We start from the raw sequence: 13,466 nt of genomic DNA on the forward strand, positions 1-13,466 counted from the left end.
GATATTACCTAGGTATATTTACTAAATATATTTAGTGAGATTGTCTACTTTTCTACCATTTTACTAGCTCATAACTTGTAACTAGGTGTTGTGTATTTTGAAACATTTGATATCACATAAGCAATCGGTTACATTTCGCGCCGAATTCTTCATAAATGTTTAGAGTTATTAATAAAATAATAACGGAAGTCACACATTCTTGGAAAAACAGCCGGATTCGTTTTGGGATTACACAGTTAATGTAGATGGCGCTGTACGACTCCGTAGTAGGGAATGCAAATCGGTTATTTTCGGTTATGTTTTGTATGGAAATAATCGGTTATTAACCGAAACCGCGGTTATTACCATACAAAAAAATAACCGATTTGCATTCCCTACTCCGTAGTATTCCGTAGGTACGTTTAACAATAAATTACCACAAAGTTATGGTGCTGTATAGCGCCATTTAGTTAGGCAAACATTTTTTTTTCTTAGAGGTCTAGATACTTCATAAATAATTCTTATTAAATCTAAAGCCTTTCCACAGCATACCTAGTTATAAATATAGTCACCTATTAAGGTACGTACATACATGTAATAGGTATAGACAAGCTTCATGTGTTCCATTTCCCTAACAACGGATATTCGTAAAAACTAGTGCCTACGTCAAATCATGGGATTAGTTGTCAAGCGGACCCCAGGCTCCCATGAGCCGTGGTAAAATGCCGGGATAACGCCAGGAAGAAGAGAAAAGTTGCAAAATTCATTTTTTTAAATTACTCTTCGCACCTACATTTTTAAAAAATTGCCCCTTTTGTTCTATTTACGGAAATGGCTTCACAGACTATATTACTTACGTTAAAGCAGTTATTAAGAATGTATATCTACTTACCGAAAGCATTACTCGTGCAATCCATTTCTTCCCTTTTGGAAAAAATTTAAAACCGTTTATTGGTCACACGTTTCTCACGCATAGTCAGCAGCACACCTACATTATCTCAACAAGTTTACAAAGCTGCTCCGGCTAAGAGAGTTCCAACACCATGCATCAAGCTGATATGTGTAGAGATAAGTTTTGGCAATGGTAAACATTCATAGTCTACGATGTCAGTGTGGAGACTCTCCCGACTTCGGGCAAACTCGGCTCCGTTCGGGTCAGCGTTGCCAGGCGTGGCTCACTCCGCGATTTCGTCGCTTTGCTACAGCTAAAAGTGCATCCGTTCGACCCCAATTTTGGGGTTTGCCATAAGCTGCGCGTGGCGCTGTCGCCACCTAGCGGCCATATCTGTGCTGATCGTGACAGACGCGTTTTGTTAGAGAGTGAGTCTTCTGTACCTATTACTATTATTTATTCTGTGGCGTTGCTAGGGTTGACACAGATAGGATAATAACTTGAATTTTGACAACCCTAAATAGCCGAAAGGGATAGTGCCATAAGTTAGAAAGGGATATCATGATTCGACCCTGAGTCGCTGTCAAACTTCGGTTTTGTAGGAAGTGTTTCTAATTTTCACATAACTAGGTAGTTTGGGTGTAGCTATAGCTGCCATCTCCATACCAAAAAATATCAGCTTAAATTACATTTGACCGTAGTTATGCAGAAAACGACCAACTCATTTTTTTTATCAATGCAGAAAGCGACCAAAGCTATTGAGTTAGGGTGTAAGTCACTTTGACAAAAATAAAAAGTTGGTCGCTTTCTACAGAACTACGGTCATTTGTCCTATTTATACTTTTGTTTGAATTTAAAGTTTACCATGAATAAAATATATGATTTCTGATTTTAGCTGTCACTGTCCCCAAACTATGTGAAAAACTGACGGTTGAATTTTTGCAGAGCCTTAACAGACGCATTTATTCAATAAAAAAAAATCTTCTGAAATAAAATATGTGTTTGTTAAATAGGTACAATATTAAGCTAGTTCCTATTTTCCTGAGGCCCAGCAATACAAGGAAAACATCCAAAAAAAATCAGTGAACTTTGATTCTAAAGTGTAAGAGAAACAGGGTTAATTTTGTTTTGCTTGAAAATTGAACGTAACAAAACAAATGCAACTCTATCTTTTAAAAAAAAACACATGAAGGGGCATAGACGTAGATTGCCTAAAAATATTTTCTGTAATGTTAATACCCCGAGAGGAAAATGGGGACTACATTTGTATGGGGAAGCAGTCGTCCACTATCCACTTAATTCGTAAGCGGCGATGGTAACCAACTGAACTGAGAGGTAATAAATAGCTTCGCATATGATAACATATTTTTGTATTAACGATAATTGGACTGACTAAATATTATACAATTAGCAAATTATAGGTAGTAAAACGTTTTTAAGTTAATCTGTCTAATGTTCGTAACATTATAATTACGGTGCAAATAATCTAAACTAAGCATAAGCAATACAAATGCATAATACGCAACTGGCAAACACAATAGTTATACTAATGTCTAATATTGGCTAAATAAGTTGAAACTACGGCAGATCCTCTGATAATTTATTTAAAGTACCTACTTCACCTCTACTATTAATAAAAGTATACAATTTTACGCTCTAAAACTTAATATTAAAGAAAAACATGTTTGTCTTGTAAATATGGTGTTATTTTATTTTACAAATAATAAAAACTTGACACGCAGATTTAGACTGTACATACATGCAAATCACATACACTTAGTACGTCTTTATGGTTAACTCAGTAAAAACGTAATTTACAATAAAAAGTATATTTATAAAATGTATAATATAATATAAAAAAAACTTTACTTAAAGTAAGGTTTAACATGAATATGATAAGGTGTAAAAAAATCGTTTTATGAATAGACACTAATAATATAATCCATTTCGTACATTATGGCATTTCTTTTAAACATAATACTGAACTCGCTAATACAACACAATTATATGTATGCCGTTCATTCCGATGTAATCTATCTACGATCGTAACCGCTATGTTGAAACATCGACTTGTAAACAAATCACCGTACAAACCAGTGGATGCAAGTCGAACTATAGGTACCTACCGGTCTGTAAGTTAAGGTAACGACCAACCTCTACCTACGTCATCGACGACCTCTCTTTGCGTTAACCTCTAATGCTACCTATTCACCGCACCGTTTTTTCCGAAATATTCGTGTAACATCTCATTCCTTAAAATAGAAAACAAAAGAGATTCAGAGCTGTATTAGCCCAAATACGGCGACGTGAATAGACAACTTGAGAAGCGGAATATTGGCCCACGCCTGTGAGCTCGCCGTCTCGGGCTTTAAAACGAACCCGACAGGTTGCTAACACTTTCATTGCTAATATTGCAATCTATTGGAGCCGTTCGGTACTTGGTCACTGCCAGACCAATCTTACAAAATACCTAATATATTTCCAATGAAGTAATGGGATATCCTAACATTGTCAAATATAATGAACAATTAATTAATGCAGTCTTTAAATATATTTCCCGTCACTAAATTTTACAATTACATAAACATTCTTACACTAAATAAATAATATCAAACAAAAATCATGATCTTAGGAACATAGCTAGCAAACGTCATATTTTTCAATGCATTGAATGTAAAGTGGTCCTCAGCAGTTCAATACGGGCTGAAAGAGTATTTTCACTGTGCGACTTCTATACTTCCGATGTTTTCATGTGGGTATAGAAATATTGGTAACGGGTTCGGGATGGAAAGCTTGAATGCCACATGGACTCCGAATATCTCAAATTTCAATAACCAAACAAAAGTATAGGTATATACATTAATGATTGTTTTTTTTTGTCAGGTCTTTACTTCCCAAAATGATAAAAATACTTCCCATAAATGTTTCGAATACTAGGTAGTATTCCTAACATTATTGGAAGTTTTATTGTGTGTAATTGAGTAATTATTGGTTTATATGTACCTATTTGTTGCCAGCTAAGCTAAAGTTCCAAAGAAGTCTATCAAAAAGACATGTGGCATATTAACAGTCCCATTTCCTCCTTTAAGCTTGTGTCTGGCATGTACATTTTAAGTATTGTACGCACTATTTAAATAAAACCTTCTATATATATTGTATATATTTCGAGTAAGATATTCTTTTTGTATAATACATATATAATGCATACGCAAAAGCATAATGTTCAATCTTAATAACAATTCCCTTTTGTCGAAAAAAAAAACATTTAAAAATATAAGTTATAAATGTTATAAACATACGTCGGACTCCAGCGGGCATTTTCGTGGCATGTCAGAATGATAGGTAAGGTTCGCAAATCAATCAATTCACTTTCGAGTATTTGTACTTAGTATTTGGTACCTAGTATTTATAATGTGAAATTCCAAATATCATAGCAACTAACTGCGTTATTTATAAACGTACTTGGACTACTTTTTTTTTTAGTGGCCACTTCAGTGGGCTATCAGTCATCACTTCAAAGAGTATTTACACATTAAAGATGAATAAATGATAACGGGTAACTAATTTAATTAACTATGTTACAAATACTAGGTACATTATAATACTCGTAAGTTAAGATTTTTTTGTAAACCTTACCTTGCCCTCAAACTGCCCCCTATAGTCCGACGTTTGGTTATAAATAATACAATTTCAAACCTCGCTCTAGCTACGTTTTAAACAAAGAAGTCGCCCACAGGTTTCCTATGCTGCACCTATAACACAAACTACTACTACTTCGCCTCAAGAATACATCAGCGTAAAATCAGTAAGTAAAGCATTGTAGAATGTCCTAAATATTGGTCTAGTTATTGCACGGAACATTATGTTCCTCCAAATAATGCACTACCTGATATATTACATTAACTTAGCGACAGATAAATATTGGGGTTTGTTTTTTAACGCTTACAGCTAACATTCTCTAATATAATTGCCTACATAACGAGGGCGTCAATACGACAGAGTAGCAAGCAGCGCTACACGAGTAGTATCACAATTGTGCAACGATTCTACAACACCATCAAAATTTATTGCTATTTCTTTTAATTCGAACTCGATCGTCTTAAGGCAAAACAAACACCGATTATGATTTCTTGCTAAAAATTATCTAGACCCTCGGCTGTCGAGAACAGCGAATAAAATCCGTGCGCTGGGTTACGATATAAGCCTCGTCTGACACTAAAATTCTTAGAGTAAAATGACACAATCCGTGACCATAGAATAGACAAGTAAACATCTCAAAAGTATGTTATATTCAAATATGGTTGCTGCCTTTAGGTAGCAACTTATAAGAAAAATATAATTTTCTGAATATCAAAAATAAAAAGTAACTTCGACTTTAATATTTTAAAGATCATGCACAAAAATATCGCATTAAATATGTCTACTAAATGGATGATTGATTAACTTATCCTTATGGCGTTTTTACATTCGTTTAAAAGTTTAAAACATTGGATGGTCTATGCGTACTTTAAAACTGGAAGATGTACCTAACCTAATAACTGTCACATTAGTTGGAAGATTCGTTTATCCTAGTACAATTTTAAAGATACTTATTGATTGTAAAAGAGGTTTTAGATGATGATGATACCTATAACTTCAATGCTAGTGAAAAGTCAAATGCTAAATCTCACTTTGACGTACAATTTTGTACTATAAGTGCTTCGATTTACAATGACGTCACCCCAATTGTACTATGCCATCATCAAACGTTGCCGCGATCCCTTTAAAATTACTCTAGTAGGTAAACATAATATGAAAGTAGGACACTTTGTTTTGTGTTTAAAATTTGGCACGCAGTTGATTGATTTATTACGGGAATGTATTGAATTGAGGGCGGGGATTTTGCCTTGAGAAGTGAGGGTCCATTCTCTTATTTTTTAGCAAAATTACTTGTACGATGTTTTCATAACATGGAAGCCCTATTACACAAATTTTATAAATAACTATTATCTCAACTTTAAAAACAAAACAATCCGTCCTGTTTCATATAATTGTATAAATCATATAAGGCTAATGTTGTCTAACCCCACCGATAGAATAACATTATTTATTATTGTATAACACTTTTATTGGTCAGTGGCGTTGCTTGTTACATTATAAATGTATGAATCTCATACTCATAACATATCGTTAAGAGATGCCAAAACAACGTTGTAGTTAATAGGCTAATGTCACTTTTTTATTATGTATCGATTGTATAAATTGTAGCTATATAAAACAAAAATAAATAAACCTCCGTTTATTGGATACATTTTGCCAGCATTTACAGCAATACAGTAAAAAAAAAACAAAAGAATATATACACAAAACCTCTTTAATATATCAAAAACAAAATATACTTAGGCTAATTTTTATTGTAGAAAAAAACATTAAATAAATATGTTGTTATGAAAGACGATTTACATTTTCTGAAACATATTATACATTAATAATATATATAATGATAATTATAACAATCTGATTCCCGCGACGCCACTAACCTACCTACTGTTTGTTTATTTTTTAATTATTATGTTATGAAACTTGATTAGAATGACCAATCTTAAAGTGATATTGGAAACCTCTAAACAGCTGCTACTGGGAATAAAAGTTTGTATGGAATATAGCTAATTACGAGGCAGATTAAGTTGCTAGTCTATGACTTCTGACCTGTAATAACAGTCACAACTCTATTATTGCATGTTTGACACAGTACAACATGGAATGTACATACTAGAATTCTATGTAGTAAATTCCATATTATACAATTTTGTACGCATCTTCTGTTAAATTACAATTTAATAGTACCTAGTAATTCTATAAAAGTGCCATGCAAGTTTAATATTATTTATCATTTCGTACAGTAACCAATTTACTAGGATCAGTAATTTACATAGTCTAACTAGGTATGTTCCTTATATTTAAACATCATTGCAACATGCAAGTTAAGTAATCGGATTGGCAATGTCTAATATCCAATCCACACAGTATGTTAATGTTGAATGTAATGCATTGACATTCTAATCAAGCTACATGTCGGGTATAATAAGCAAAGCCCACATTGTACCTAGCGATGAGCGCATATTTAAGATCGACGCTTAATTACTCAATGATTTGACACACGGCACAATTCACGCTTAGCCTAGTCGAACACTACAGTGCCAATTACTTTTGCTTTTATTAAAAAGGCTTTCTCTATACCAAAAATAAAAAAAATAAACATGTTAAAAAAAACTCATTATTTGGCGGTTTTTTGACTATTTCATCATTTCTGCAATAGATTTGGTTCCTACTTTAAGAGTAATGGTAAAAGTAATTGACACTGTACTCTAATTTACTACACTGTATTCAAAATTCCTACTTCAAAAGGTTATCTAATTCGATGTATGTAATGTTTAAATTTTCGAAGCAAATTTACTTAGATATCGACACCAATGGCAAATACAACAACGAGAAGAATATCAAGGACATTATTCTAAACACCACGGCGTCACTTGTTTATTTAGTTCACTACACAAGTCACATGCTGATATGTATAAGACGATAGTATATCCGACTCAAATACTGATAGTGAATATTTGGCTTCAAACTTTACTATGATTTAATTTATTCGTTCCACACGAAAAGCTTTGAGATTTGAAGCGAGGTAAACGCCGGCCGGCGCGCTTCGACGTTCCTCCCGGTTCCATCACAGTTGAAAATCGCACACTTACTATTAATACACTAAAATAATTAGGCCTTTTTAGGACAGATAATCACATTTCATCTTAACTTACACAATTCCTCATCGATATAAGCCAGCTTTTCTCGTCCATACGATTTCTTGGTCTTTTTTATTCTTTGGATTCTAATTTTATCTGCAACAAATGTATTGACATTAAAACTTCCATCGTTGATGTATTAGTTTTGATATTATACTTTGGCAACCCAGCTTTATCTGTAGAAAAAGGCAGCAAATTTGTAAAATATTGGCATTGGGATTGATCTCCGATACTAATTTTGAATTTCTTGCCTTTTTCTACCGCCAAAGTTGGCTAGGGTGGTATTCCGCCTGTCCAATGTGTATTTGCGTCTTTGCGTGAGAGAAATTGGACAGGTGGAATACCAAGTATAGATACAAAGTAAAGCTACAGAGTAAAGATACAGAGTAAAAATACAAAGTATTGAAACAAATGTACTCGTAAGTTAATGGGGGCTAGGCAGTATTGTACCGAAGGTGCGTACTGACCGCCATAGTCAGCCGGGCGCAGTTGAGCAGCGACGCTAGCTAGGCAGTGGGCGGCGCGGGCGGCGCGGGCGCGGCGGCGGCGCGCGGCCGCCCGCTGCGGGGCTTCAAGCTCTCCGATATCTGCCACATCGCCTCCTCGCTCAACACGTCGTCGAACTCGTTGAACATGGCTTGGATACGTTCGTTCTTCTTAAACTTGTACTGTCTGCTGCGAAAATAAACCAATCCTGAATAAACAGGCCAGTTCTAACCTATATTTTTTGCTATTTTTTAGTTAGATCATTTATGGTGGATTTATGGGTAGGGTAAGTGTTTATTGCAGTTTCTATGACAACCCTCCGAATTAACTTTTTGAATGCCACGCCTACGGCACCACGAAGAAGGACAATCACAAAAACTCTCGCTACAACAAAAATCACCGTATACATGCAATAATCCAAAGGGCTTTAAGTAAAATTACTGATAACATAAAAACATAAGTACGACAAACTAAGATACACACTCTTTGTGGAATCTCTTCATATTTTCCATGATGTGGTACTGTTGCCATCGTTTTGTGAAGTTGATGCTTCCGTCGGGCAATAGGTCTGGGTTGCCGATGTGGACGAAAGTCAGATCTTGGAGTACTAGACCACTGTCAAGAGAAAAATTATGTCAACACAATAGGACAATGGTAACGTGTATATCAAGTAAAACAAATTAGTGGCTTGATATTCGTTCCGTGAAAAATGTTTAATAAATGAGTGGAACAAATTATTTTATTTGTACTTCTTCTGCCCTATCAGCCAGTTATTCTATTTTTTTTAAATGTTAGGTAAATAAACAATTTGTATTAGTATACAACTAAGCCAAGTACTAACAAAACGTATTTAAGGTCAATTGAAATTGACCTCTAATGCGGTTCTTTACATAGTGGCTCTCAGGAGAATGTGACCAACTCAACAAGTGACAAAAAGTTAACACACCCAAATGATTGAACTAATCTAATGGTTGCGTACGCAGGGTAATAAGGAGAGCGATAGTTACATGTAGGGTATGCAGGGCGGCTGCGTCTCCGCCAGGGCGTTCCTGTAGGCGCGGAAGGAGGAAGACGAGTCGATGATGGCGCAGTGGTCGTGCAGCGCCTCCACGATGGCGCGCGGCCAGCCCAGCCGCTGCACGGGCGGCGAGTCTAGCGCCGACACCAGCGCCAGGTACGAGTTGAAGTTATGGATTTTACGCAACGCTTTCATAACTTTTAGAAAGCACCGGGCGTAGCGTTCCCGTTTTTGCACTTCGTCCTGGAACAGAAGTATTTTTAGGTTGCTTACGAAGGTTTTTGGTGTTGTTTTACAGATTATGGTAACCTGACTGATTAAAGTGATACGATCTCAGTAGATATTAATACCGTAGTACTTATTTTTCTCTATCGGCAATTTAACAAGTTTAATAAAATGTAACGAAGTGTCATTTATATGTACATAGTACACACCTGTTCTAAAATTCGCGAGCGTGCCCAGTAGCTCATCTTATTGAAGTGCTCCGTGAACCTTGTGAGGTTGGGCGAGCTCTCCTCGGACTGGTCGCGCGGCCACGACAGCACCTCGGCCGTGGTGATGCGCGCGAACAGCGCGGCGTCCAGCAACGTCATCTGCTCCGCGAGCTCCGACGGCTTGAAGTCGAGCAGCGTGTCGCGCCGGAGAGATACGCTCGAGTAGCACGGAGACTCGTACTCGTATCTAGTGTTGGCCTGAGGTAATACACTCAATTAGATGGTACACAGGTTTATTAATTTATGTGGCTATCACATCGTTAAGACATTAAGTCGCAAACCTTGTAACTCCATTTCAAGAAAATTAGTATGTGCTACCTCGGACAACAATACTTAAAGTCGTAAACCGCTGCGACTTAAGCCGACATGTAAAATGATGTTTTTCATTAGGTCGATCTGCGTATAAATGTATTTATTTATTTTACCTCTACAATATAAAAGTGTAATGTCCATAATTCAGAATAAATATAATAATGGCGTGCGTAAATGATAGTGAAAAAAGTTACCTGTTGTTGATTATGCAACTGCTTTTGCTTGTCAACCAAAATTTGCCTTAGTGCTTTAGCTATTGGCAACTCTTCGACTTCAATGAGCCAATAAATAAATTCCATAATTTTCTGCATTAGAGATTCTTCAAGATCCGTCATCCTAAAATAAATAAAATAAGATCAACATCCCTGTCCGTGTCTTCATTTCAATACACTTAACCCATTTCTAATTGAATCGCTTGTGTAGGCTTCTTTAACCAGCGTTATAAATAAATGCAAAGTACAATAATGTGTAACTTACGTAAGATCATTGACTACCCTCGTGAGCAGACTGAGCGTGGAGCGCAGCTCGTGGGGGCGCGACTTGAAGTGGTGCGCGCGGCGCGTCAGCCGCGCCACGAGCTCGCGCGACGCCACCCACGTGCGGTACGTGGCCAGGAACGCCTCTTGGTACGCGAAGTCTGTGCACACATATCAAACTTAACACACCTCTGGTCGAACTTCCTTACCTAGATAAAATACCAAGCCCAGAGAGAGCTAGAATACAAGAGATGAACATCATACTAATCAGGCCATAGAGATATTACCTAGAGTACCTAGACGATGCCATAGTCTAATAAAACATGGTCTTCTCTTCCCAGAGTGACACAAGCCTACGTCACAATAACATTGCCACTTTATATAGCGTTATCGCATATTATCATATAGCGCTGTCGCATGATGACGTAGGCTTGTGTCAGTCACGTGACCACGAAAAGACGGGAAGAGAGTACCAGGCGGAGTATATTATCATCCCATCAAAAACATTACATGTAAAAAGATGCAAGTCTCGCAATGCAATTCTTCTACAACAAAAAAGTTTTGAGATGTTATGTGAAACCTGGTCGGTTATTTTAGTCAGTGGTCAGTGCCAGGGGGTGTTAAACCGTATCAATAAGACATCTTTAATTTTTTATACACACGAGTATAATCTTGTCGTACGATAAACACGTGTACAATAAAAATCATGTGAATTCAGAAGGCCAATAATCAGTCATACTGCACGTTTTGGATCAATAAAGAAATACTTCTCTTGTATTCTGGTACCTATGCTTGACAGGAAAAAGTTCAGTTAAATTTTACTGAACCTTTTCTTGCCGATTTTTATTCTTAATGAGTAATATTATAGTTACTACATTACTGATTGATTATTCAGAGTTGGTGAAGAACTAGCTTAAATAAACCTTTACTAATAATGCAAAAATATAATGCCTACAATCATATGTACTAATTATAAAAAAGTTAGTAACAAATAAGAGTTCTTCCCCAAAGCGCATCCTTTCAAAGAAAATATTAAAAACAATAACGATATGATTTGATTAAATATTCAAGATTTTGCCTATTGTTTTAATGGCTTCCTCGTGTACGTACATCAACCATGTAAGTTAACTTTCAATTAGATAACTATCACAAGGTTTCACTTTGGGAAAAGTACTCTAGAGCAAAGCGAAAACGTTTAATTCGCAAATATCTGTATGTGCCCTGAAGCATCTCTTGAAATTTAGAACCAATTACACCAACCACATGTGATGGCTTGAGTTCGTCAACGTCACCATTATCGCCACTTTACCATAAAAAGAGTGGTGGTGTTGCTATATTACACCACAAAAGATTTAACGAAAACGTACTCTATTACATTCAAAACATTTTATTGCACGAGGAAGGATGGTGGTAATGAGGTCCTATAATATTATGAATGTTGAAATGGTGGTAATTACTTTACATATTTAATTTTTGTTGTCGATAAAAATGGGGTTGGTGCAACCGGCCCCTATTCGTACTTGAAAGTCCGGCTTTGTAAACAGAAAAACCAAATTACACTATTTAAATACTTACACATCAAACTTGCTTTATTTATTGTATTAATAGTGTTTTATTGATAGGCCGAAATATCAAGTGACAAGAGCTTACATGGAAAGGCATTTCGGTTAACAAAGTAACTATGTATGTAGTGTATTTAAATATTTCTTACTGTGCTCATGCCCACTTTGTGAGTAGGTAAGTCAGAATTTAAATGAAAATCTTTACAACATGCGCGATAAGCAGCTACATTTTTAAAACCTTACAGCGAGATAGTAACTGCTACCATTTGTTGTATATACATATCAAACTTCTTTGATATTCATTTGAGGGTTTACACATCGATATAATATTCAATGAAGTTAAATATTTATCGAAATAAGAGAACCAAACTTCTTGTAAAATAAACGATTTTATTATTTTGTACGATTACGCATGTACATTTCTATTCATAAGTTTATATCTAAGCATTATGCTTATATCATTAACGTAATTTCCTCAAAAGAATACACTGTTTGATAATAAATTTTTCGGTTTTCTAACTTTATTAAACAAACTTGTGGTGTAAAAGTGAAGCTTTAACTAGCATTATTTACAAATTATCACTAGCATGGCACTAGTTTCGATTTGGCGGCATTATCATTCAAAGCAAAAGCACTAGTAGAAAATGAAAGTATACATCCATGTATTGTCTCAGCCCCAAACCATACACTGAATCGACCACTTACACTCGTCCGTCTCTGTAAAGTGAAAGCATGAAAGTTATAAGATTAAAAGCCATGGGATGTGTACCTAACTTTATAGCGGAGTCAGTTATGAAGTTGACCCAAGATTTTTTTATTAAGCTATGAGCTTCATCACATATGATCTTTGAGTAATTCTAAGCATTTCAAGCCTGGGAGGCAATAAGGGAAGGGGGGGTACAAAGATGGCCGCCACCCGTCATCATTCAAAAAAATCTGTTCTGGTCCTGGTGGCTACTAGGGCAAGTTTGGTATCATTTTCGTATAAACCGGAGACGTAGAATTCATTGCTGATATTTGTTTTTCTCAGCTTCATAGTAATTTTACAAGAAAAACGTAAAAAGATGAAAATTTAGGATGGAGGTTTTTGCTTTGAGAGCTAATAACTTTTGTATAGTGGCCAAAAATATCATATAAAAAATACTATAATAAAGCGTAATTCATGCAGATTCTAAACATATACACGTTGAGTAATATCATACTGTAAAAAGATGGTGAAAAAATTATTAAATGACCGCAGAGCGGGTAGTTGGACTTTCGTTTATCTTGCGGACCGTCGTTTATCTTACAAAATGATCGAGTACGAGTATCTACGTAGGTATGCTTAATTTGCTAGATTTTATGATGACGAATAAAATACTTTCATCCAGACATAATTCATCATACAGACATAATTTTATGCACTTTAATTTTAATGCACTTGCAACGATTTGAGTGGGGCCTAGTGTTATTTGACCGGTGTTTTCTG

General features: G+C 35.7%; 1 protein-coding gene across 11 annotated transcripts in view; it reads right to left on the bottom strand.

Annotated features, from left to right (window-relative positions):
• Nucleotides 1-2,457: 2,457 nt before the first annotated feature.
• Nucleotides 2,458-13,466, bottom strand: part of LOC134679130 (guanine nucleotide-releasing factor 2) — a 66,203-nt gene continuing 55,194 nt past the window's right edge. For 8 of the 11 annotated variants that reach the window (XM_063537981.1, XM_063537979.1, XM_063537973.1 and 5 more), the window contains 8 exons: nucleotides 12,704-12,715; nucleotides 10,438-10,597; nucleotides 10,155-10,296; nucleotides 9,589-9,846; nucleotides 9,144-9,397; nucleotides 8,620-8,751; nucleotides 8,118-8,325; nucleotides 2,458-7,746 (listed from right to left, as the gene is read on the bottom strand). In XM_063537981.1, coding sequence (XP_063394051.1) covers nucleotides 8,157-8,325; nucleotides 8,620-8,751; nucleotides 9,144-9,397; nucleotides 9,589-9,846; nucleotides 10,155-10,296; nucleotides 10,438-10,597; nucleotides 12,704-12,715 — 1,127 coding nt within the window. In that variant the 3' untranslated portion in view covers nucleotides 2,458-7,746; nucleotides 8,118-8,156. The remainder of the gene's footprint in view (nucleotides 7,747-8,117; nucleotides 8,326-8,619; nucleotides 8,752-9,143; nucleotides 9,398-9,588; nucleotides 9,847-10,154; nucleotides 10,297-10,437; nucleotides 10,598-12,703; nucleotides 12,716-13,466) is intronic. The other 3 variants (XM_063537974.1, XM_063537977.1, XM_063537976.1) reach the window with 2 other exon arrangements.

This window comes from Cydia fagiglandana, chromosome Z (genome assembly GCF_963556715.1).
Source record: "Cydia fagiglandana chromosome Z, ilCydFagi1.1, whole genome shotgun sequence".
Taxonomy (NCBI): domain Eukaryota; kingdom Metazoa; phylum Arthropoda; class Insecta; order Lepidoptera; family Tortricidae; genus Cydia; species Cydia fagiglandana.